Genomic DNA, 24,961 nt, shown 5'->3' on the forward strand with positions numbered 1-24,961 from the left:
ACTGAATAACCGGGGTGCAGGCCAAGTTATCGGCTTCCTGAGACTAACCTTTTGTCTGAATGACCTAGTCAAAACTGGGTTTTGAAAAACCTAATTTTGAGTCTCAACCATCGCCCACATGCACAATAAAAATTGTTTTTGAAGACAAAACAATGTTAAGGAAAGATATCTTGAAGTGGCCGAAGCCTGCCCGCTTATCCCCTGCTCCGAGAGTAAAACAATGGTAAGGGTGTCACTCAAACACGCCCTAGTTTGACGCGTAAACTCGTTTTCGGGAGATCAAAAGGTTCATTCATACCGCTGAATCCAAAAGGTTCATTCATACCGCTGAATAGAGGTCCAAAGGTCCCTCCCTTTGTCTTCGGAGTCTTTATCTCGCCTCACCATCATAAAACGTAGGAGCATAGTACCTATGAGAATCAAACTATAAAAATATTTTCTTATATGCATCTAGCTCGACCAGCTATAATATGTCCCTTGATGCAACTCTTAAACTGATGTACTTGTGCTACCCAAACATGCAAATTCATTCCAAGCACAGGTTGGACATTTCAGCCTCGAATTCATCGCAAAACAAAAACAAAAGAGTAGCTGCAAAAACTTTCCCAAACGAAGAAACGTGCTCGAGCACTTCATTTAAAGTAGCCGGCCGGCGAACATGTAAATTGCCATGTCAAAACATCACAGGTTCGAGTTACAATTTATAAATGTATGGTGAGCCGCTATAGGCATGTAAACGTTCTGAGCCTGCGTTCAGCCGCTCAAGCCGACGGCAGAGGAGGCCACGTGAAGCAGACACCTCAGGGTCTTCCCCTCGTTCAACAGTTTAAATGCTTGGTTGATCTGAGACATCGGCAGCTCATGCGTTATGAACCCTTCCAAATTCACCTCCTGAAATCAACCAAACCAGTTTAGCAAAATTATGTATTTATATGTGCATATATAACTCATCATTGATTAATGATAGGGAAGAAGAAGGTAGTCTTACCCCTTTCATGCACCTTATGGCCAGACCGGGCAGTTGAGTTTTCCCCTTGAAGCCTCCAAATGTGGAGCCGATTATGCCTCTTCCGTCGAACAACTCCATGGGGTGCAAGGGCAGCATCTTTGGACTTGCATGTATCCCTACAATTATGGTCATCCCCCATCCCTGTTGACATGAAAACAAAAATGTTAGCTTAATTTGCAATATATATATATATATATATATATATATATATATATATATATATATATAGAGAGAGAGAGAGAGAGAGAGAGAGAATCCTTCGTTTGTACATTCAAACCATTTTTAACCAGTGGTAGAACACACTGTGCATGTGTAGGATCTCCTGACAACATTCTTTGTCAACAAAGTGTAAACTAAAAAGAAAAGTTTATGGAGAGGGGAGAATATACTTGGAACGGCGGAAAGTCCTCTTATTTTCTCCTTGTGACGGATTCATCAGGACTTAAGTAAAGAATAATACAACCGTCAAACTTTTAATAGTTCTTTCTTTTTAGGTTTCATAGGCGAGGAGAAGTTGTAATCTTTTCGCACCTCAACGCTTTGACTGTATTCCAACCTAAAACCTGCTTAGGCCCATAAATAACCCCACACTTACTTCGGTGTGGAAATTAAAGAATATTCGGCTAACCAAACTAGAGCTTGTTTTTTCTTCAAGATGAGGATTTTTTTGTGGTGAAGCGATGGCTCTCAGCGTCGCTATCAATGGGAATAGGTTAATTCAACCAGTTTGAACTCCGTTTTGTACGTTTGCCCCAACAAACTCGGATCCAAACTTTAGTTAATTGAATTGACTTGCTCAAAAAAATAAGTTCTCAACGATATAAAATAAGTGGCCCTTATTATGATAGCTACCTTTTGAATGTAATAAAGTAATAACAAGTTCATATCAGATCAGCCTGTATTCGACAACATTGGCAATTGACAACTTTAAAATGATAAGCCATGGAAAAGAGAATTCGAATCCATACATCATGAGAAGACAAAAACGACTCGCGCAGCACTTGGTAGTTGCCGGAGCATTCGAAACTGTAGTCCACTCCTCCCTCAGTCATCTCCCTAATCACCTGCATCATTAAATTAAATATAAAAAAAAATCATATTTTATATAGAATGAAAATATTTATACTAAATGCCAAAAATACAATAGGAAACTAATCTAAACCCCTCGAAATCTTGTCACTAAAGCTGTGTTCTTTTACCTGATGCACTGGTCTGTCGTAGTCCCTGGGATTGACGAACTCCGTTACTCCCATTGCTTTAGCTGCTCCAACCATCACCAAGAACAAATTAAGAATCGGATGAAAAACCTCCAAGAATATATAGAATGTGAACGAGATTTACCAACATGCTGCTTCTTTATATTATATGTCGATAACATGTGTTCATGGTCGAAAACGATTAATTAATGTTAGAATTTGTAGTACCTTTGATGAATTTGTCCGGGTTGATGTCGACACCGATGATTCTGGAGGCACCACTCACCCTCGCACCTTCTGCAACCTGGACGAAGCCATCCCCGACAGTCAAACGCATCTTCTTGGATTTTCTTGGTGTGGGGGGAGTGTGGTCAGTCGCCCACACGGAGCCACACAATTTATTCATTGCATATTGGTGCCTTTTCAGTCCTTTTATTATGTATTTGAAAGGTCTAAATTCTTTCGAAGGGTCTAAAATTAGGTCCTTAAAAAGAAGAAAAACCAAAACGAAGGGTAGTTGGCTTGGCTGCATGCGGCACCATTTTGACATTTTCAAAATCGGCAAGTAACTCGCCGATGCCGACATATGATAGGTGAGGAACAGATAGCGGCAGCAGGATAAGATACCAATTGATTACTCGTAAGCCTTAAAAAATATAAGTCCAAAAAAAAGAACGTTTGCTCATTATTGGACCTTAAAAGAGGGTCACTTTGAAGGAAGTGGAAAGATATTGACAAAATCTGAGAAAGCGTATTGAATTGACGATCAATAATGAACAAAAGATGAGGGAAGACGCAGCCAGTGGACTCACTGCAAGGCCCACTCCCCCGAGCCCAAAGATAGCGACGCTCGATCCAGCTTCCATTTTTGCAGTGTTCCACACAGCCCCAACCCCTGCAGGAGACAACCCATCAGTCAAAAGAAATCAACACAAACTTGTAGCGAATTTAACTTCAACGCTTCATTTGGGGTTGCAGATGGATTGCATCTCCTGGATGTGGGGATTTTGATGCTCCAATCTGGGCTCTTTGCTTTTCTGTCGACTATTCATGTGACGGAAAGGCAGAGAGTCAGAACATTAATATAGGTACAGAAAAGGGCCTTGGCAGCATCTAGGTGAATTAAATCTGATTGATAGACAGTTTCAAGTGACATAGCATAACGGGTAGGGGTCGCAGCACAAAAGACAACATGTCACCATTTCGATTCTTGTGGATGTTATGATTCCGGGTAAGTTCCTTGATGTTACCGGCAAGGGAAGGGGGCGGGGTCTTGCCCATCGGCCTGGGTGGCTTTCAAGCTCACTCAAAAGGTACAGATTGCAGCTGGCCAAGGGCCCAGTCAGTAAGCTGAAAATTAAGAACTTTTGAAAAGGCATGGAGACAATGTTACTTCTGCTGCCTAAAGTCATAAATATTGAGCATTGAAATACTAGTACGGAGGAAAAAAGCAAAGCCTAAATTAATTATTGGCAGTTTACATGTAGCTGCATATCTTGATTCCGTTAATTAAACTGGAAATTTAAATTTTACGGCGACATCGCCATCTTCCCCGTGATTTTGCATATACCTGTGGAGACCCCGCAGCTGAGCAGGCACATCCTCTCCAGCGGCGCCTCCCGGTCGATCTTCACGACGCAGGCGTGGTCCAAGACGGTGTACTCGCTGAAGGTGGAGGTGGAGAGGAAGTGGTAGACGGGCTGCCCCCTGACGGAGAATCGAGTTCGGCCGTCGCCGAGCATGGTGCTCCGGAATGGGTCAACCCGGTACTTCTCGCACAGATTGGTCTTCTCGGACTTGCAGAACTTGCAATCTCCGCACTCCCCACTGAAGATGGGGATCACATGATCCCCTGGCTTCATGTCCACGACCCCTTCTCCCACGCTCTCCACGATCCTGATTCGCAAGCAACAAGCCGCATGAAGAATCAACACTTTGTTCATTTCAATGGAGAATTGTGACAAAAGATTGGAAATGGGGAGTCGTTAAACAAAGAATCAACACTTTGTTCATTTCAATGGAGAATTGTGATAAAAGATTGGAGATGGGGAGTCGTTAAATGGTTTAAACTAGACTCACCCTGCAGCTTCATGGCCTAATATCCTTGGGAACTTTCTCTGTGCTTCATTCTTTACAAGAAGAGAAATTCATGTGAGACAGATAAGAATCATCAGATGAAGAAAATGTTACATGGATTCATCATCAGCTCATTACCTCTCCTTTCCATAAGCTAAGATCAGTATGGCAGATGGATGTACAGATGACCTTAATTCTGACCTCCAACTTGTGAGGGGGCTCAACTTGAATCTCCTCGATCACAAACGGCTCTTTGGGACCCCAAAGCACGGCAGCTACAGTACACAACAAATGGATTAAGGAAGAAACTGAGAGAGAGAAACAGAGACAGAAGGAAGAGAAGGGGAATCGTACCCTTGCAAGTGATGACCTTGCTTTGTGTAGCAAGCAGTTCAAAAGCATCTTCAGAGATGTGATTCGGAAGGCTACCCATCTTCTGTAGCTGATCTGTAGCTGCTGAGAAGAGCACTTGCCTTCCTTATATTGGACTCTTCCGGTGCGGGCTAAGATTCAGAAGCGCACCCCCTTTATAAGGAGTCGCTGACACTCTTAACCAAAGGAGCTAGCGTCATAAGTATTTGATTAATGAAAACAAAAAGAAAGATTTGTGAGATATTACCGATGCATCACAGGGACATGCACCCCATCGTTTTCGACTCTTGGCCATCCGAGACGCCGTCGGCGACGTCCTCCAGCTCAAGTGTCTGGTTTCAATGGCACGGATGCTTAGGTCACCATCCCTGCACCTTGTCAAGTCAACCCAACTGCGGAACTCTTTTGTATTGTAAGTGAGTTGTATTCTGAATTTTAATTTCAACTTGAGCAGGTGAGAAGTGCCGTCCAAGTTGTTGGGCCACACACTAGCGGTGGCATGATTCCATATTTTCATTTGGGGTACGCATCTTAACAATTTTTTGAGCTAAAATTTTTCATTTTTAAAATGTTCAAAAATATAATTTTACCCCTATATACAATTTGCAAAAGTGCAATTGACCCGTGTAAAAAACTTTCAAACAATTTGTTTAAACATGGACTTGTCTCCTCCCACCCACTCATTTAAGACTGTGTCAGTGAGACAAAACATATTCATCTTGGCGCCACATTTTGGGAGAACTAGAGGATCATCCCACCACCCAAAACTAGGCATGAAAGCCTCCATTCCCCTTGCTTCTTGAGTCCTGAGCTGCGTCGGTATCCCCCCCCATTCCCTTTGCTTCTGGAGTCCTGAACTGCATCAGTGTCACCGATAGAACGATGAACTCTTCAACTTGGATGTCGCGCTTTACTACCTTAAGACACAGAAGTATAACGCTCACGGGAATCAAAATAAAAACCTACCTTTATACAGGCTCTTACTTCGACCAGCTATACTATGCCTCATGAGGCATCTTTAACACCACACTTTACTCTACAAAATGTATATAAGGAAAAAACATAATCCTCATAAGAATCTAATAGGCACGAGTCTTGTCTCCACCACCATGTTAGTTCAGCCAAAAGGGAAATGATGCTCTTTCTCTTTCTCTTTCTCCCCTATTATTGGGAACCAAGCTCTTTCACATTTTATTAATGCACTAACACAATAAAAATAAAAAATAATGAAAGAGAAAACATACAAATATTTATACAAATATTTATGTGGTTGAGAGAACGTTTTGATACTTCCATAGTCATCTATTAACTTTGATGTCACCTCAAAAGGCAGTTACCACATTGATACGTAAGCACAAGTCCTTTTATATGTTTAGATGCTAAGTTGGCTTTTTTGTTCCCAAATTTCCACTGACCGAATTTGGTTAATTTTTTTCAACTGATTAATCAAGATGCTTCCGTTTTGAAGTTTGTGGGGAACATCAAAAACCCGATTGCGATCATCATCAATGACCTGTGAACCGATTAAGACATTCAACCACCCCATGAAAAGTGTCCGGTGTAGGACCCGAGCCACTGTTTGGATCCATGTGTAGATATTGTGTGCACCATGTGCAATATACCCAGAAAAATCAACCAATTATATCTGAAATTTCATCATGAGATGAAACTGAACTGTTTTAAAGTATTTATGAGGTTCATTGCATGAATCAAAAGGCAAAGCTAATTTCAAGCAACGCAATTCAAAGAATTGTTTTAACTATTTGTTGTGTATTGCGTATGGTCTGGGGCATTTATATATTTACCGCACTATTAATAATGGCTTGTGACAATCGAGCTTCATAGATAGTGAACAAGGACGTTGTAGTTATGATCTTTGGTGACTAAAATATCTGGAATAGGACAGCAGTGCTAATAAACTTGCAATGGTATTTTTCTTTTTTTTAATTTTGGGGTCAAGACTTCTTTCCGCCCTCGAGAATGGGACATGCATCAACTAAGTCTTGTGCACCCACTAGTTGTACTCCAAAGGAATAACACCCACATGAATTATTGAATTGATTGTCGGTCTTTTACTGTTTCGCCAGTCTGACTAGCTACACCCCTACACCCATTAAAGAATGAAAAGGGAAACCAAAAAATTGAGAATGTCACAACACTTAATTTAGATATTTGAAACTGTAATATATTAGTTTATGGGGGAGTGGAAGCCGCACATTAATCTTATTCTACTTGTCCCCCTAACAGTTTTTGTTCAAATTTCCTTGAAAATAATGAAAAACTAAAACCGGTACCGTGATAGACTTTGGCCAACAGAACTGCCATAATTAATAACTACGACACTTTTAGAAGAAAACCAAAAATGTTGTAATTTGTCAATAAGAAGGTCATGGTTCTTTTCAAATTGCATACAAGAACATAGTTCATGAGAACTATTTGTCGATCGAAACGAGCCAATTTATTCTTCTCTTCATTGAACGACCAAGACTTAACAAAACGAAAGATATACCCTATCGTAATTCATTTGGTAAAAAAAAAGGACATGGTCAGTTGTCTGAATTATATATATATATATATGAATATACTCTACATGTTCAAAGACATTCAAATGAAAAAACAAAGGGAAACAACCACAAGTTTCTTTCTTTCCAATGATTATGCAAGGATTTAGTATGGATCCCGTATGAGTTGCATTAAAAACCAAAGCTTTCATTACTTAAAATGCATGCTAGAAAAACAATTAATTTGAAGATCTTAATTTTGCAGTACTACCAATTTGGTACAAAACATTCTTTTATTCAAGTTGGTTTGAAGGAAAAGCTTGAAATTTTAGACCGTCAGACTTTTATTAAAATATTCGCTGACTTTTTTTTTTTTTATTTGTTTCGAAAACGCATCTTGACCCAAAACGACACCGACATCCCTCACGTCTAACGTAGTGCGTAACCTTCCGTCACAATCAGCACCGTTTCTTTCGCCATATTAAGAATCCCAGATATGACGTTATGGGCACCAGTTTTGTGGCCGTCAATTGCCCCATTTCATTGTTTATTATATCTCTCTAAAAAGTTCATGATCAATATTTGGTAAAAAGAAAACTATGTTTTTGGAATGCATGTTTTTTTAAAAAAAAAAAAATACATGTTCTAAACACACTACGTTATTGTTTCGAAAAGCATTACATAATTATATATAGTATTCGATTGTTAAATCTTGAAATAGCATCTAATATCACATCCTGTTTCTTAGAATAAAAACATAATGTTCTTACTAGATGGGTTTAAAAAATATATAATGTTTTCCTTGAGCAACTCTGACTTTGAAATGCCACTAAACAACCTTCATTTGTTCCTGGCCAATATAAAATAGACTAAATCTAGTCCTTATTAGATACGTCGTGGTTGATCCTCTCCGGCCTTCAGATGGGCACTATCATAGATGATTTTGAGTTGTTGTGAACCTTCTCTTTGGGGTTTGATTCTTCCTCACCAGCATGCATGTGGCCTTCTGAACTTCCAGTTTATATTTATTAAACAAGTGGGGATGGGTGCGATGCTTATGTCAAGCTTCTTGTCCGCACTCCATTATTCGGTAAGCTTCTCACTTCAATTTAAGCCTATACTAGCTTCAGCTGTTAGAGCTTTGACTCTCCATAAATATATAAATAAATAAAGGATCTTGCTTAAATCTACAACAGTGGTTATGACCCAACTTGTCTTCATAAGAAGTCAAATTTGTTTCTTTTCTTAACAGTTCGTGGGATAAACTTTCGGAAATGAGGCCCGAAGGACCCCATTCTCTTTACCTCTAAGGTCTTGGGTTGCATTAGTGCCTACAACAGCAGCAGTGCACCCTTCATCTTAGTTACCGCGATACACTACTTATGACATAGAAGTATAGTATTCATAAGAATTGAATCAATGACCTGCCTTTTCAAATACTCTTATCTTATGCCCTTTAAGCTAAGAGAGGCGTCTCCGGCTGACCTTTGACTGACAAAAAACAAATTGAAATGCAACTAATTCCAATGCTTTCGTGGTCTTGTAAAATTGAATTGGGATGAATGTGCGTAAGATTGCATATTGACTTTATATGGTATAATTTTAAACTGCGGTACCCAAAAGCCAGAAGTCCTATTTACATGATCGTTTTTTAGTTCAAAGTGACAAGCTACTCATAAATTAAAATTCACCATTGCTTCTCTTCAACTAATTCTTTTATTTATTGGGACCGCTAACTGCACCTTAAATCATCTTAAAAGTCAATAATTTTGTGAAGTTTAGGAGCAGTTCTGTTTTTCAGCTGAGCATTTTTATATGACCTGAACAGGCTCTTCACAAAAAATAAAGAAAAGATTTGAACTAAAACGTTCGTCAGGTGGGTGACCATGTTAAGTACCAGTAGAACCACGTTATTTGATTATGGTCCTTAAATAGAGAAGCCAATCATAGCTGCTTTTGTTGAACAACACAACCCACTCCCATGTGGAGCTCGGGCTTCTAGTTTGGTAGATAGATCCTGACTTGCCCCCAACCAATTTCAGTTCCATCTTTAAAGGGGATAAAAATCAAGACTCTCTATCATTTCATTGGTCTCCTTTATAAGTCTTTCACAGTCTTAAATACGGAGCTAAACTTTCAGGGTATTATACGCAATGGGCGCTCTTGTCTTTACTGGCTCTGCGGTTTAGTTCAAACAATTTTGAGTTGAAAAACAACTAAGCCACCTTTTGTTTCCTTAGGAAAACAATGATCTGTTTTAGTGAGGTCTACCATAAATCACTCATAATATTCTTTAAAACTTCTATTAAATCTTAATTTTCCTGCCTACACTTTAATTTCCTCCCTCAAAGTGCAAAAAAACAAGCCCTAAAGGTCTCGTATGGCTAATGCACGTATCAGCAAAATCTGCCAGAGCCTGCCTAACCACCATTAGTTTGCAATTTCAAACACGAAAGGCATACTAGGAAGATTTTGATTCACACGAAATGATTCTTCTCTGTCTTCCGCACAAACGATCTTCTAAAAGCAAGCTGCCCCAGCAATTCAGGCTGAGTCAGGTTTAGGCATAGTTAATCATGTCTGGAATAACTAGACTAAGAATCAGATTCGATCATGAATTTTTTAAAAAAAACTGAACCTAGAACCATATTAATAAAGGGCATCCCTCTTAATTAAGGGTGGGCATCGGGCATACTGCCCTGATATGCCAAGCTTGGGATGGTTATTTGACACTTAGGCTGGCCAGATTTTAAAAAAAAGAAAAAAAAATCACTGGGCAGCTGGCTATAACTCATCCCTCTAACACTTTTTATTATATTCTCTCTCTTTCCTTTTATATGATGCCGGCAGCTGGCTTACTTAGAAATTCTTGGCAAATCGCCGATGGCTCACTTAGAAAATTTTAGTGCATGTCTTCCTAATAAACTCTTTGCATGTAAACTAAGGGTTCCTGAGATATTAAAAAATGAAATGTTAGGAGTTTCAAATAAGGTTTGACAATCAATCGGGTATCCAACCGACATGAAGCTGATGGTTAGGTCCAGCCTGATAACTAAGAATCTGGGGCTTGAGCTGCCAGCAAGGGCTTCCAGCCTACCCGAGCCGGGTTTGTCAAGCCTTTGCCCGGTCTGGCTCTACTCTTAATTCATGTAATTAGATATGGATTTTGAACTTAGTTTGGATCTAATTCAGATTTGAATGCATAAATTCATAACGAAACGGGCATTCAATTGGTGGTAGATCGTGTTTCCACTACCATGCCAACGGAATCAGGTCTCTGGATTCAGGTCAGTGACACGGAATGATCTGTCCCATTGGCATCTCGCCTGAAAAGTCTCTCTTTCTTGGTAGAAAATCAAATAGCTAGGTTGGAGAATGGCTTCAGTCAGCCTGGAAATGCTTCTTAACCCTTGACCATTAATTCTGACGTTGGTGCTGGAAATAAGTTTGGATTTGGTTCACATGTAGCCTTTAATAAAAAAAATAAGAGATCACATTGACCAAGCGAACTTGATACTCGTATTTGAATATCCATCCCTTCCATATTTAGCTACTAATTGACTCCGCTTGCCCTTGTAAAATCCAAACAATTGAATTCGAATTTTATGGGCCATGAGTATCCAAACGAGATCCACTGTCGCCCCCACCAAATAATAATAATGCTCCACTCGTTTTCATCATAGGAGATTTCCTATATAGAACAGTGCGTTATAAGATAAGTCGGCCAAACAAATTTGAAAAAGAAAGGATTGAAATAACTCATGATTTGGTCAATCGATGAACAATTATAAATAACAAAATTGAGATGCAGATTGTGTATAATCATTTGCTAGTTGCCTCCCTCGATCTGATTGTTATCATTTTAACAGGGACTCTCAAATGCCCTCGCACAGCCGGTCAGGAATGGATGCAACGAAAACACACAAGGCACTAATGAGATGGACCTGCGCAGATCAAACATAATAGGATCTGGTTGCCAACAAATATATTCATATTGTTCAGCTACAAAAGAGGAATCATATCATAAGTAGTCATCCACCAACTTACATTTCTAAAGAAATCTCACATCCTCACCATCATTTGATCCCATGCGCTCCACACAACTATCAGTGCGTATATGGTGACTACCTTTTGTAACGTAGGATGACATAATTACAAATATCCAATATATAATTTGGCAGATTACATGATCTTTCGATCATATATATATATATATGAGTGAGAGTGAGAGAGAAAGTCATAATTAATGTGAAGCTGATGAAGTCAATTGCTTACCAAATCTACAGTCACTGCGCAGCGGGTTTGCAAGCTTCGCCACTGCTAAGCGGAGTAAGAGCCATGAGATAAGTTCTAATGGTCGAGCAATCATACTGAGTGTTTCCCCTTTATAAAATATTGTGCAAATGGTGGTCTATTACGTCACTGTGCTGTACATTCGAAGGGGATGGTACTGGTATACTCGGTTGGATAACATTCTTCCCGGAGCAACTGGTGCTTTAGGGAACTAAGGTTGAAAATATAATAGATAGCAGCAATTGGGTCCTTTCTATATATGGTCTTTTTGTTAGAAATTTGTATGCTTTTTAACTCATTCAGGCGTAAAAATAAACTTTTCACACGTTCATCAATGACTTCAAGGAAAGAAGAGATGTTTCTAAAGAATGGTTCAGTTGATTATGTGGACTTGATTCGTTAAGTCTTGGGCGCTTGAATGCTACATAAAAGAAAAAGCTCCTCTAACTGTTGCCCTTGTGCTTGAATGCAGGGTAAAATGCAGTCCAAACTGCATATATCCTTGAAATTAGAATAAAGCATTCAAATGCAGCCGAAGAAGAGGTGAACAACTAACCTCCATCGGAAGAATCAATTGCTTCTTAACTTATGTTGTGCTTTACGACCTGATTTATTTATGAAAGAATTTTGTTCCTCCCCAATCCAAACAAAGTGCAATTTCCACGTTCATCTCGCATCCAAGCCTCCATTTTCCTTAAAATAGGAAGCAATACCGTCGTCAAGAAGAGGCCAGGAAACTGTTTTCACGTCAAAAGAGACACTGCAACTTACGTGAAAATTTACCCAGCATAAGATACACATGCAATGAAATACCTAATTGTAATTAAAAAGGTCAAGACAAAAATTGGAATGAAAAGGATCCCTTGTAGAATTTCTATTATTAAGGGTTCCTTGGTTCTCAACTGGCTAGGCGCCAGCTGGGTCATTGCTTCATCCGAATAATAGATAAAACCAGTAACCCAACAAGTTATTGAACTGAAGCTGAATGGGTGATCACAATTTGCATGCAGAAAACAAGTTCTTTATATCCCTAAAATATAAGTGGGAAAGATCTTCCTGTGACAAAGATACCCATGTTTGCCATTTGGAACAATAATAGTGCATGTCTTTTTCATATAAAGGGCTAATAAGAGTATGAATAATAGATCTATAATAAAGATGCCCATGCTTGCCATTTGAGACGTTAGTTATGCATGTTTTGTTTATATAAAAGTGAGCTCTTGACTTGCTTTTTTTTTTCTTTTTTTTTTCTTAGGTAGTGATGTCGTGTTTATATAAAAGAAATGGAAGGTACGGCAAAATGTAGATCTACAATTAATAGGGAGCTATTGATGAAAATAAGTTATACAAGAAATGTAGCCTAAGAACCCTGATCAGGTGTTCTATCCTTCCAACTGCAAAGTTCTCTCAAATTTAAACTTCATAGTTTGATACTTTGATTACCATGTCCTGCTCTCATGTGCCCACCATTCGTGATAAGATGACCCAACATTCGGTAGGACTGATATCAGCATGGAAAGCTTTATCCTGCCTTAGGGTTGCCTATTTCGTAGAAGCCAGACAATGGCAGTCCTAGTAGGTTGACGGTGGACTCGGAGCCCAGGTGGAGAAGGGTAACAGCCAAAGAAACCAGGATGAAGGTTGGGATTGTGATAATGACAAAGATGCATCAAAACAACATTTCTTAAAAGCTCTGGTGCTCATTTAGTGCCTTTCAAATTTTTTGCAGAACTGCAAAAAAGTGAACAAACTGAGCAAAATTTCTCCCTGCTTGCAAGTGCTTCTGCACGCAAATAAGAAAATGTGAAAGAAAAATTTACAGCAGAAGTAGTCATCTCCGCAGTCATCAAAGACGAATGCAAATAATGCCATCAATAATTTAAACAATCTCAAACCAAATCAAATTCTGCATTCCCAGAAAGAAAAATTGAATTGAAAAGAAGGAAAGCCAAGCTGTTGCCTGTTGGTAGGTCAAGACCAACACGAACCTGAACCTTCTTCTTACTGTGATGGAACTTCTCGTCTTTTTGGGCAAACAGAGCAAGTGCAGATTGCAGGTAACCCATCAAGTTCCTTCTTTTCTATGATGAATTCTCAAACTTCTTGGTAGCATCTAGAACATTTTCACCAAACATTTTCACTACAGTAGGAATCAGAAATTGGATTAGCTTCAGGAGTTCTGGATAAGATTGATAAAGCCTGCCCGTGAAGAGAAAACAAAGATATATCAACGAACAAGCTGATAAAGTAAGGCGAGCTAAAGTACATAAGCAATTTCTCACAAGCAATGGCCAATTGATTCCACCAAAGTTAGAAACCTAATCAAAAAGTAGAAATTTAAACAATTCCAAAGAAGGCTAATTAGCAAAAGCATCACGGCAAAAAAAAAGAAAAAAAAAACACCCTATTTTTGCGATAGAAGATGACAATGGTTGTGCTACCGTACACAAACAGTTGAACCATCTATACTATTGAAGTGATAACTATCAGAAAATTTCAACTGAAAACCATCACAATCATATCCATAAGCGTTGCATGGGTAAAACCCAATTTTGTGAAGAGAGAAATCTACAATTTTCATTTGGAGTTCTTGAACAACGATTTTTAATAAAATTAAATAGAACCAACAGCTAAATTACTGAGATATTGCACGACTTTTTTCGCTATGATATTTCCATAACCAAAATACTCCAAGCACATCAGCACATTTAAAATATCGTGTATTTTGAAAATACGATCTCACACATTTGGCATGCCTAGGCCAACACATAATGCATCTACATGGGACTTGGACGTCTACCTAAAGAAAAATGTTACATTAAAAGTCATAGAATACACATACACAATGTGTGAAATTTTTCAATATTCAAATCAATATCTTTTAGAAGCAGCAAAGAAGAAACCTTTGTAAATAAAGGTTATCTTAATTTACACTAGTACAACCCTTGATGTTTTCAGATAACAGTAGAAATTCTGACTAGAAAAACTGCCTTTGAAATGAAAAGATGTGTACAAACCACTCTCTTGCAAAAAAATAATTGATACCAGGTGTTCATGATCTTCATTGGAATATCTTATTTCACGTTAAACTTAAAGTTGCTAGTTCTTCAACAAGGAAAGAAATTTTCTCTTGTTCTAGTTACTAAAATGTAAAAGATGATTCCCATTTTATTAGGTCAGTGCCCTTCTTGTTTATTTCATGCATTAGTTCCAGAGAAGCAAAGAGAAGCTAACCCGCCATCATCCAATCACCTACATACTAATACTCATATTTATTGTTACTTATATTTCAGAAACCCATAAATAGGTTTCATGAATGCATTTTGATAAATAAGAATTGCTGCTATAAAGTTTGGAGTATTTAGAAAGGGCTTACCTGGTATAGCTTGGCTACTTGGTTGAGGATCTGCTTAAGATCAAAACATTTGCATTTATCGCTGGACGACAAAACCCCTTCAATCAGCGACAAAGAAAAACAAAAAACAGAACCGTAAGGAATGTCAAACTTAAAAGACTTAACCAACCTAAACAAATAAATTTAGAATCTTAAAGAACAAGCGGAACAAGGAGATGAACTTCAGAATCCAAAAAATCTAGTTGCCACGTACCAAGGCAAGTTCAAATCACCGTTGCTGTGAATACCAAGCCTGTTATGTCTAGTAACAAAGAACAAAATGCAGAAAAACTGACTCTTTGAAATTGAAAACATTGGTTAGATCAAAAGCACCTTAGAAGTATTTCAAGGAATCGCCAACATCATTTCGCATAGTCGAAGTCCACCATTATCATCTTCTTATACAAACCTCATCGTCCAATTTCTAAAACATGAGATCCATGATCCAAAAATCAGAACAGAATAATGGTGTTCCTTAAAAGTCAAGAGTAACAACTACCGTCGACGCTAAGATAAAAGCAAGAAAAATGATATAGGCTTGCTTAGAGAAACCAAACTTCTTGTCCTAAACGACCAAATTACAATGATCGAAAATTAAAGAGACAACCAAGAAAATGAAATGCGAATGGCAAGATAGAATGAGTCATGTAATACTGTCCTAGCAAATGAATTGCAAATTGGCTTCTCGTATTGGGGACCGATCGTTGAGGGGCAGGGAAAAGGAGTCGTACCAGAAAGCCAAAGCTGGCTGGTGCCGGAAGCACTACTGATGCCTTTTCCTCGCCGAAGGCGTGTCTGGAAGCTGCTTCTCGCAGTATCACTTGTCAAGCGGTATTGCCTCTTTCTTTCTCCCTCGAGTTGACAAGCAGAGAGTGAAAGAGAGATGGAATAAGGGGAAATTTCCTAGGGCTTGTTCCGGAGCGGGACCCTCACTCCATACATGACTCGTGCACGAACAATCTGTCATCCGGCTCAAAAATGTTCTGCTGTCCAATCTTCTCTCGCAGTCGGTATATTTAACCATCCCCTACGGCGGTCTCACCTTGATCGACCATCCACCCTCCTCCAGCGGCCCTCCGAGTGCCTTTCCCAACCACGTTCCCGGACAATGGACTCCGCAGCCTCCCCGCCAACGCGCTTGGTCCCCGTCGACGGAAGTCGTATTGAAGGCGAGGCGGGAAACTTTCACAGCTTTGACTCGGAATGCGCCGGCGCCAAGCTGCGATGGGCGCTTGAATGCTACATATTTATACTGCATTATCTATGTTTCTTTGGCTACAAGCCCCCCTAGATTCCCTTCTCCTTTTCCAAGAATTAGGGTCATTAGATCTAGATTCTTATTAATATAGAAGCAAAAAGTTTGTTTCTAGATCTTAGAACCGTGGCTTGGTCATCTTCCTTATTCCTTCACCGCAACTTTCAAATATTCTTTGCATAGTAAGCAATATTTATCACCCAAAATACATGCTTTTGACACACCAAAGTAGTTCTTTGCAAGTTGGTCAAGGTATGATTCCCATGCAACATATAATTCTTGCAGCACCAATTCTCTGTACAAGTCTATGTGCCTGGAAACCTCATTCAAGGCAAGCTGCACATGAAGTTGGATTCAGTTTTAAATAAATATTAGCATCCATATATTTTGAAAGTCGTATTATGATGTTGGTCGAATCTGACATGATTCATTTGTGAATTTAAAACCAGATTTAGATAAGATCCTATTGTGAATTTAAAAGTTGGATTTGGATATGATATTAGATCTTTTTAAATTTGCGTTTAAGTTTGAATTCAAATATAAATACATCCAATAAATAAGACATAGTAAAATATACATTCGATCCGAATCTAACACATACACATCCCTACCTAGACCAACTTGCCGGCAAAGTGAGTTTAGAGAGAACTTTTCTTGATTTCAACAAGAGGCAAACGCGACTGCATATCTATTAGTACTCTTTTTTTTCTTTACTTCATGAATTTCTTAAAAAAAAAACTATTAAAGCTCGGACTAGTTTGGATCGAGCTCACCGTGATCCACCCTGGACCCAGCTCACCTATGACCTAAGCATTCTCTCTCTCTCTCTCTCTCTCTCTCTCTCTCTAAGGAAAAATAGAAAAGAAGAAAAAAAAGGTAGGCCATTCAAGCTCGGACCGGTTTGGCTGGGGCTCACCGCGAGCCAGCACGAACCCAGCCCACCTAGGACCACTGGACTCAGCTTAAGAAGGGCCACATGACAGGAGGCGCGGCGTGAAGGGAGGAAGGCAGCACGGTCAAATCATGACCAGCACCACATGTATTGTCCACCTCAAGGCACACACCACGAGGTATAACTGTTGGCAGTGGGCCCCACTTTTCTAACTCCTCCTCCTCTCACCACCGTCCATCTCCGCGATGAAGAGCAGTGGGGGACCAAAACCGCCAAAAGGATGCTGCTTTTGCCCCCTACGCATATAAAATTGGCACGACTCGATTCTTTCACAACTTGGCATGAAATGCCTCTCCCCAATAACTGCAAAAAAATATGACCAGCTTCAAAATATATATATATATATATATATAAGTCACTTTCAGTGACAGTGAGAAAGAGGATAGTTTATTTCTTCAAGTTTTAATGGGTTGTGCGTCATGGACTTGAATTTTCTTGATTTTGCGACTTACAATTAGAACAAAGTAATCCAAGGTTGTTATTTGTTTCATATCTTAATCCAAGTGGTTTTCATATATAAAATGCAGGGGTATGTGAAACTAGGGGTATGCAATCCAAGCATTAAATGATCTCTATTAAATTTCTTACATACCATACTTTGTACTCACTTTTGTACGACATTGAGTGCAGTTCGTATTTGATATATTAAAAGAAATTGGTAGACAAATGGATACCATTAGATGAGCACTATTAGGTTTCTTTATAGATAAAACCATTTTAAAAATTATCATGAATTCGATGAGATGGCTTAGAAGCTATCACACTACTTATGTTCTCCTTTTCAAGAGTTAGTTTTGATGTGGCAGGCTGTAAGTCATTGGGTTGTATTCACGGGCATATATTTTAAGACATAAGGTGTTGAAGATACTGGCTGCCACATTATAAATACCATTGATTTCTACTATTTTGGTTCAAGTGGTGTGCATGTTACAATGATTGTAGAAGTCACGATCTCAATTCGTGAGAATGTGACCTGTGAATATATGAAGTTTTAGTTCATGGTTTGTTAGTATTACATATCAAATATACTGATTTGCCTCTGAAAGATGACACTATGCCATGTTTCCTGTCAAACATTATTGAATACTTTTCCTGTCAAGCAATGGCAAATTTTCAGGATTTAGGCATTCAATAATTTCAACTAGATCAAATTTCAAGTATATATGTTTAGATTGGATGAAATCGAAGCATTACATCCCTAAATCTGTGTGTCAAGTTTGATGAAGCTGCACACAAAATGAACAAAGAAAGAGTCGTTTCAGATGAATTCAGTTATCTGAGAAGTGAACAACCAGGCAAATCTTCAATGCCGGAGTTTTCCTTTTGACCTAAGAAACAACTTTCCCCTGCCTGTGAAAAAGAGAGGAAAATAGAAAGGCCTTCTCCTCACCATAGTCACAGAAAACACTTTTTGTTTTTAAAAAAACACGATAAATTAACTGGCGGTTTAAAACTTTAAAACCTCATCGTATTATATCGGAAAAAAACCTCGTCGTTAAAACTCCGAAATATTATTTGTGACTATGGTTATTTGAGCCCTTCTGTTATTTGGAAATTTTACAGGAAAGAATGACATTGTACCAGAGCCACAAAATCTTAGAAAAAACCTTTTGTTTGACCTAAGAATATTATCAATTACAAAACCTTTTCAAGATTTTCAAAAATATTGTGAAAACTTTGCTTTCTTCGACCATAAAAATTTTGCACTGCGGCAGGAGAGGAAAGTTCACCGGAAAGGATTTTTTGCAGTATCTTAATGACCATGAGATATGACCATGGTTTTCTTGTCCTCGCATTCTACAACAAAATGGACTTGTTGATTGCAACATAGATACATTGTCTAAATGGGAAATGACTCTTCTCACTCATGCAGTCTAACCTAAATATTTTTGTGTTCACAACTTTAGAACTGCTTTGCATCTCATTAATAGATTACCCCCTCGAATTCTTCATGACAAAAACCCACATGAAATTCTTAATCGAGCAAACTCCTTGGCTTAAAACTATGTACATTTCATCGACCGAACTCCTTGGCTCAACTATGTACACATTTTTTGAAGTACATGTTACCCTTTCCTTGTGCCCTGCGGGAAAAATAAGATGAATCCAAATTCCAAACCATGTGTTTTCGTTGGGCATGGACTTCAACACAAAGGCTTTCTATGCTTTGAACTGGTGGATAAACAAAGTTATATATCTAGAAATGTGGTTTTCAATGAAGATCTCTTTATATTCTGAGGCACTTTGTCTTGTCTCCCATGTTCAGCAATGGCTTCAAGGTAGAGGGCCATCGTGCTTTCCGTTGCCACCTCCCACGAGCCAGTGTATATGGGGGCGGCGCCGGGAATTCTTTTCCATAGGGCACTAAATATATGGAAAACAAATTTTCAATTAACCATAGGGCGGTGATTCAGATCCCATGGGGTTACCCTATCTAGCTAGACCCAAATTCACCAAGCTTCAACATTGAATTAAAGTTTCAAAGAGTGGGTAAACGGAGACCCCACCTGCCTACGCCCCTGGGGTCTATAGCATTCTCCCGAACTCCGCCTCTCATGTGCCTGAGGAGGAGACTAAAAATCTATCCCATGACAGTGATTTTGGTGATCTAAGCCTCTAACCATATCCAGTTCTCTAACTAGATCCAATTTTCAATTGCAAGACTAAGGAAATGATGATTTGCCAACCATGCCCCATATCCAACTCCGACTTAAGACTTGAGCATCAAAGTTCAGGTAGCTCAGAGTCGGCTCCAAATCATTCCAGTGCTCAAAGTGGAAGAACAAATCAAGTTCCACTGCGCTTTAATGGTCAATCTAATGGTTCAGAAGCGTCGGGCATCAAACTTGTTGTGGATGTGCCTATCATCAAAATCATCTTCTTGTTAAGACCGATCATATGGTTGCTCGATCTATGGATGGGACCAGAATTCCCAAGACATATCAGCCATGTGGTGTTAATGAAATTGAAGCAAAAGACTATGGGAAAGCTAAAATGGATCAAAGCCATGGAAGAAGAAATTTCAGCTCCCCATAAATAACACATGGGCATTATCTCCCCTTATTTAACTTCAAAGATTGTGAATAAAAAGCAATGCGAGATACATGGCCTGACTCATTACCAGGGGATACAACTTATAGGAAGGTATTGATTATTCTGAGACTTTTAGTCCTATGGGGAAACCTTTTACTGTTTGTGCAGTCCTAACTATTGCAATATCTAAGGGATGGGACATTTGACAATTGGACAAGAATAATGCATTTTTACAAGGAATTTTGAAGGAGACCGTGTTCATGAGCCAATAGAAATTCATCCTTGTCATGGTTTGTCATCTCACAGGTAATAAATGGATTAAAACAAGCTCAGAGGGCTTAGTTCGATGGACTTCAAACAGATCTATGGGATCAGGGTTCCCAAGAGTAGTTTCAAACACTTCCTTTTTAATCAAGAAAAGAGGTAAAAATGTTGTTTATGTGTTAATTATGTAGATGACATCACCGTTGCAGAAAGTTCTACAAAAGCAACTCAACACTTAATAGACAGATTTGGAGAAGAGTTCTCTATCAAGAATTTAGGGCTTGTCAAAATTTTTCCTTGAAATTGAAGCCATAAAGAAAGCAATGGAATGATAATGACTCAAAGGCAGGACATTGCACACCTTCTAAAATGAGCCAATATGACTGAATGCAGGCCTACACCACCTTATCCAAATTCGATGGAGACTCGTTTGAAGATGGAACTACACCACAGTTACTTGTCCAGGCATTACATTTGTTGTGAACAAGACATGTCAATTCATGCAATGTCCTTCTCAACCTCACAAGAGAATTCTACGATACCTAAAGGGGACATTGAATTATGGCCTATCATTTTCTGAGTTAACTATCCAGATCAGACGACTCACACTGATATATAGATTGAGCAGCATGTCCTGATTATACAAGATCTATGGGAGGTTGTGTGGCATATTTAGGCGGCAATATTATATCAGTCATCATCCAAGTAAAACACCAGTGCATGATCATGCATAGAGGCAGAGTACAAGGCATTTACGGGGGCTACTTCATATCACTGGCTTAAAATCCCTATTGAAGGAAGGAGCTTCTTGTAAATCATAGCTTAAAACTAGTACTTCAATGTAGAATTTGAAAGCCAAATACCATGCTATGAATCCAGTCTTCCACGCAAGGACAAAACACAGAAAGGTAGATTATCACTTCATTATAGAACAAACTGTTAAGGAAGAGATTCAAGGTGAATATGTGAATTCCAAGTCTCAAATTGCAAATATATTCCTTAAAGCACTACATGAACCAAAAGTTCTTGAATTTTCAGGTCGAAACTCAATCTTAGAGAGATTGGTTTGAGGGAGAGCGTTACAAATCGAGATCTTGCATTGAACTGTTGTGAGAGGCAAGCCTGCGGGTGCAAAGAGGAAGACACTCAAATAGATAGAAGGAAAATCTTGCTCCTCATGTAAAACAAAAAAAAAATGTCATGTCGATAATGAGGTTCACCGAAATGGCAATTGCTGCATTGTATTCAATCAAGATCCATCCGCTGAAAATGGATCATAACGTAAACTCATTAATATTTAAAGGAAACTCCCTCGGTGAAGCTTTTGAAGCAGTGTGAGGAGAAAGTGGATAGGTAAGGAAACTACCGAGCCACTATACGTGAGATGCGTCAATCTCTCTCTTCTTACCATGTTTAACATCTAGAAGCTATGCTCAGAATCTCCTTGCCCTTTGACAGGAACCAGAGACATGTCGCCTACAACTGTGTGCCTTGGATACTGCACGATCTTTCAATTGCAATGGAGGAAATAACAGTAAAGAAATACCCACTTCATCATTGGTGCAAAACAACCAGATTACAACCCAAAATTTATGCTACCATTTTTCTTTCTTTCTTTCCTTCTTTTTTGGGTGAAAAATGGAAGTTGAATCATTAACAAAATGAGGTAGAAATTACACATGGGAACACCCAGAACAGAGATCTGGGTTGTCTCTCCAATGGCAGATGGTAAGAATAAACTTGAATCCAGAGATATAAAAGTGCTCTCTGAAAAAGGTCAATTACAGACTTGAGCTCACATGCAAATGGATGTGTTTCTGTGTGTGCATAGGTGTGATCTGGTAATGTCTGTACTCGAGCTGTCCACAGATGTCAGTCTTGGTCAAAATGACGATCCATCCCAAATTTAACCGTTGACCACCAAGTCGTATCCCTAGAAATATTTTTTAAAAATAAAAGCAACGGTAGGAAAAAGGAAAAAAAGAACAAGCAACAACCACCCACAGGACTCAAATCTCAGAAGAATCCCAAATGATCAGTAATGATGATTAGCATAAAAGATCACGAAAAAATCTCGATCCCGTTCTTCTCGCTTTCTTCAACAATCCGCCACACTGCAACTCAGACCGGCAGAGCAGCAGAGATCAATAAAGAAGGAACCCCCAAAAGAATGTGTTGATTCTTTCTGATTTCTTTTCATGTGAATCTGTGTTTCGTCCCCCTGAGAGCTCCCCACAAAGTTTTCGTCGAAGAAAACGTCAGGCAGATTGAGCATTCTGCTCGGAACTGCCACCTGCAACTGCCTGAGAGGAGGAGGAAGAGGGTGCTGTGGTGCTCACCGGCAAGCCACCTGCTGCATTTCACCACAGACTGTTATAGTTTCAGTGTTGCCACATGAAACCCTTCAAGCCAAAGGAAAATATTGAGAATTTGAGAGAGAGAGAGAACTTTTCCTTTTTACCTGTGGTAAATGGCACATTGGTGGGTAGGGAGAGAATGGGAGATCCATATTGTTGTTGAGGAATGTAAGTTTGTGGATATTGAACCACCTGCGGGTATTGCATATTGCTCTGCAAATATTGTGCGTAGTAAGGGTAGATTGCAGGGTTGGGGAGCATCCCTAAGCCGGGGTAGTAGTGAGAGATCTGGTGACCTCCATATGGACTATAATATGTCTGCAATTTCACAGCAAGGCATTTTTTTAATGCATTAACTGGTTTCCCTTCCATAAATACCATGTGATGCAGCCATTAATGATCTGAAATATAATACCTACCATGGGGTATATGCCCTCTTGAGAATAACCAGTAAACCTGGACGAAAGCAAGAAGAACAAGAAAAAAGAGGACACGAAATAAGAAATTCTAGTGTATCGAGTTGCTTTGCTCTTCAATGAAATGTGATTTGTGAGAGTGGTGTTACCCGTAAGTTTGATAAGGAAACGTTTGACGCAATGGGTATTGAGGCTGTTGTTGCTGCGTGTAGGACGTTCCCGGTGGGTGGTATGCCGGAGCTCCGGCGGACCCGATCGCCGTTCTATACCGACCACCACCTTTGGTAACAAACAAAGAGAAAATTTTGTTCGTTGGTGTCTCTTCATTGATCCTTTCTTGTGCTTCTGATTTGATAGCTATGATCGAATGAATACATGAGGAACTAACCGTGTTGGGGAGTGGTTGGTCTTGTTGTCCGGGCGCCAAGAGATGCCAAATTACAGTTGGCCCTTCTGCCATCGATCACAGGCGAAGGATCTAAGCATGCCCTGCTCGCCGAATCTGCGTCCTTGAATGTCACCTTCACAAAAGGAAAGCAGAAGCAGAGAAAACAACAACATGCTTTACAGACAAAACCCATCAAGAAAAGATCGAAGAAAGAAGAAAATGCAGAAGAAGAAGAAGAAAACGAAAGCGAAGATTCTCTGAAACTCTTACAAAGCCGTATCCCTTTGATCTCCCTGTCGCCTTGTCCGTGATCACAACGGCCTCCAGTATCTCGCCAAACTGCTCAAAATAACGTCTCATTGTTTCCCTCTGCGTCTCCCATGCCAACCCTCCAACGAAGATCTTGGTGTACGTGGTGTCCCCAAACTGCCCGCTTCCGGCATTTCCCTGCCGTTGGCGTTGCGCCATTCCCTCGTCCCCCAACCCAGAAAGAAAACCAAATGCTGCAAATATAACCCCTCCCCACTACCCAGAAGGCCAACTAAACAAGAATCATGATGAGACACACACATCCTGATCTCCTTTTTCTTCTGCTCAACCTTCCCATCTCCTCAAAAACTTGCCGCATTATCCCTCCTTTTCAGATTCCAAAAGATGGGGTTTCAGAGAAGGGAAATTTATGAAAAAAGACAGGAAAAGGGAGACGAGGAAAAAGAAGAAACAGAGGAGAGAAGAAGAAATCTAAAAGAAGAGGGGAGGAAGAGAAGGGGGAGAGGATGTGGGTCGTATCAATGTTTGTTTGTGGCTCCCACACCAGGTAGTCGTCCAATGGATTAAGAGGGGGCAGTTTTCTCCCCCTCTTAATGTATGACCACTTTCTATACTTCAACCAGAGGAATTGTCTGCCTTGCTGTCTTCAACCCTTTTATGTTATTTTTCTTTCCTCATACATCAATACTTCTTTTTTAATAAGGATCGTGTCATACGAAGGGCGCATCAGCTGGGAAGAAGATACCTTGACCATCTTCTCCTTCCATCTCTCGGAGTCTTCAATCTGTGTCGATATCAGAGACTCTCCGGAAGAGGGAGAGGGGCGAGTGAAGGATCAAATGTATGCGCTAGGGAGAAGGAAAGAGATGGTGATGGTGGTCGTGTTTTTTTCTTGTCGTTGCCTACAATGGCGGATTGGGCGGCGCGTCGAGTGGCTAATTTTGGGATGGCGTGAGGCGATCAAAATAAATGGTATATTTTGGCTATTTTATTATAAAATCTCGGGATTATTATTTTAAAGAACCGAAGAGAAGAAGGCGGACTGCGGAGGGCGAGAGAGAGAGAGAGAGAGAGAGGAATCATTATTGTCGCTAGCGACCAACAACCTAGTAGACTAACGGTCAGACACCCGTCTCCAATCTTCTCCTTCCTCCAGGTGACCCCGCTTACCGAGCCATCAATCCC

At 39.6% G+C, this 24,961-nt stretch overlaps 2 protein-coding genes and 1 long non-coding RNA gene across 8 annotated transcripts; all 3 read right to left on the reverse strand.

Moving 5' to 3' along the window:
* Nucleotides 1-601: 601 nt before the first annotated feature.
* Nucleotides 602-4,815, reverse strand: LOC116262868 (alcohol dehydrogenase-like 4). Its single transcript, XM_031642395.2, has 10 exons — nt 4,636-4,815; nt 4,420-4,556; nt 4,285-4,334; nt 3,776-4,101; nt 3,018-3,100; nt 2,434-2,509; nt 2,209-2,270; nt 1,978-2,073; nt 989-1,150; nt 602-891 (listed from the first exon to the last, which is right to left on the reverse strand). The coding sequence occupies exons 1-10, from the start codon at nt 4,712-4,714 to the stop codon at nt 754-756; spliced, it is 1,209 nt and encodes a 402-aa protein (XP_031498255.1). The 5' UTR covers nt 4,715-4,815; the 3' UTR covers nt 602-753.
* Nucleotides 4,816-10,992: 6,177 nt separating this feature from the next.
* LOC116263103 (uncharacterized) lies at nt 10,993-16,043 on the reverse strand. Of its 4 annotated transcripts, none has more exons than XR_007574494.1 (5): nt 15,573-16,043; nt 15,175-15,265; nt 14,824-14,900; nt 13,436-13,587; nt 10,993-12,140 (listed from the first exon to the last, which is right to left on the reverse strand). It is a non-coding gene; the product is annotated as an uncharacterized LOC116263103 (long non-coding RNA). The 4 variants fall into 4 exon arrangements; XR_007574495.1 differs by lacking the exon at nt 10,993-12,140 and adding an exon at nt 12,757-13,230; XR_004174565.2 differs by lacking the exon at nt 10,993-12,140 and having other exon boundaries at nt 12,757-13,587.
* A 5,831-nt stretch (nt 16,044-21,874) lies between these two features.
* LOC116261994 (probable RNA-binding protein ARP1) lies at nt 21,875-24,623 on the reverse strand. Of its 3 annotated transcripts, none has more exons than XM_031640973.2 (6): nt 23,777-24,623; nt 23,507-23,639; nt 23,268-23,397; nt 23,122-23,158; nt 22,807-23,020; nt 21,875-22,715 (listed from the first exon to the last, which is right to left on the reverse strand). In XM_031640973.2, exons 1-6 carry the CDS (start codon nt 23,972-23,974, stop codon nt 22,681-22,683), a joined length of 747 nt encoding a protein of 248 aa, XP_031496833.1. In that variant the 5' UTR covers nt 23,975-24,623; the 3' UTR covers nt 21,875-22,680. The 3 variants fall into 3 exon arrangements, with proteins under 3 accessions (XP_031496833.1, XP_031496832.1, XP_031496831.1); XM_031640972.2 differs by having other exon boundaries at nt 21,875-22,695; nt 23,777-24,622; XM_031640971.2 differs by having other exon boundaries at nt 21,875-22,698; nt 23,777-24,622.
* Nucleotides 24,624-24,961: the final 338 nt, after the last annotated feature.

This window comes from Nymphaea colorata, chromosome 10 (assembly GCF_008831285.2).
Source record: "Nymphaea colorata isolate Beijing-Zhang1983 chromosome 10, ASM883128v2, whole genome shotgun sequence".
In the NCBI taxonomy this organism is placed as follows: Eukaryota; Viridiplantae; Streptophyta; class Magnoliopsida; order Nymphaeales; family Nymphaeaceae; genus Nymphaea; species Nymphaea colorata.

Coding starts and splice junctions, on each gene's coding strand:
- LOC116262868 (XM_031642395.2), bottom strand. CDS start 4,714: ATGGGTAGCCTTCCGAATCACATCTCTGAAGATGCTTTTGAACTGCTT. Junction 2,510..3,017: donor TCGGGGGAGTGGGCCTTGCA/GTGAGTCCACTG, acceptor GGCTTCGTCCAG/GTTGCAGAAGGTGCGAGGGT. Junction 892..988: donor CCATAAGGTGCATGAAAGGG/GTAAGACTACCT, acceptor GGTTGATTTCAG/GAGGTGAATTTGGAAGGGTT.
- LOC116261994 (XM_031640971.2), bottom strand. CDS start 23,974: ATGGCGCAACGCCAACGGCAGGGAAATGCCGGAAGCGGGCAGTTTGGG. Junction 23,398..23,506: donor ACCAACCACTCCCCAACACG/GTTAGTTCCTCA, acceptor TTGTTACCAAAG/GTGGTGGTCGGTATAGAACG. Junction 22,699..22,806: donor CAATGTGCCATTTACCACAG/GTAAAAAGGAAA, acceptor GGTGAAATGCAG/CAGGTGGCTTGCCGGTGAGC.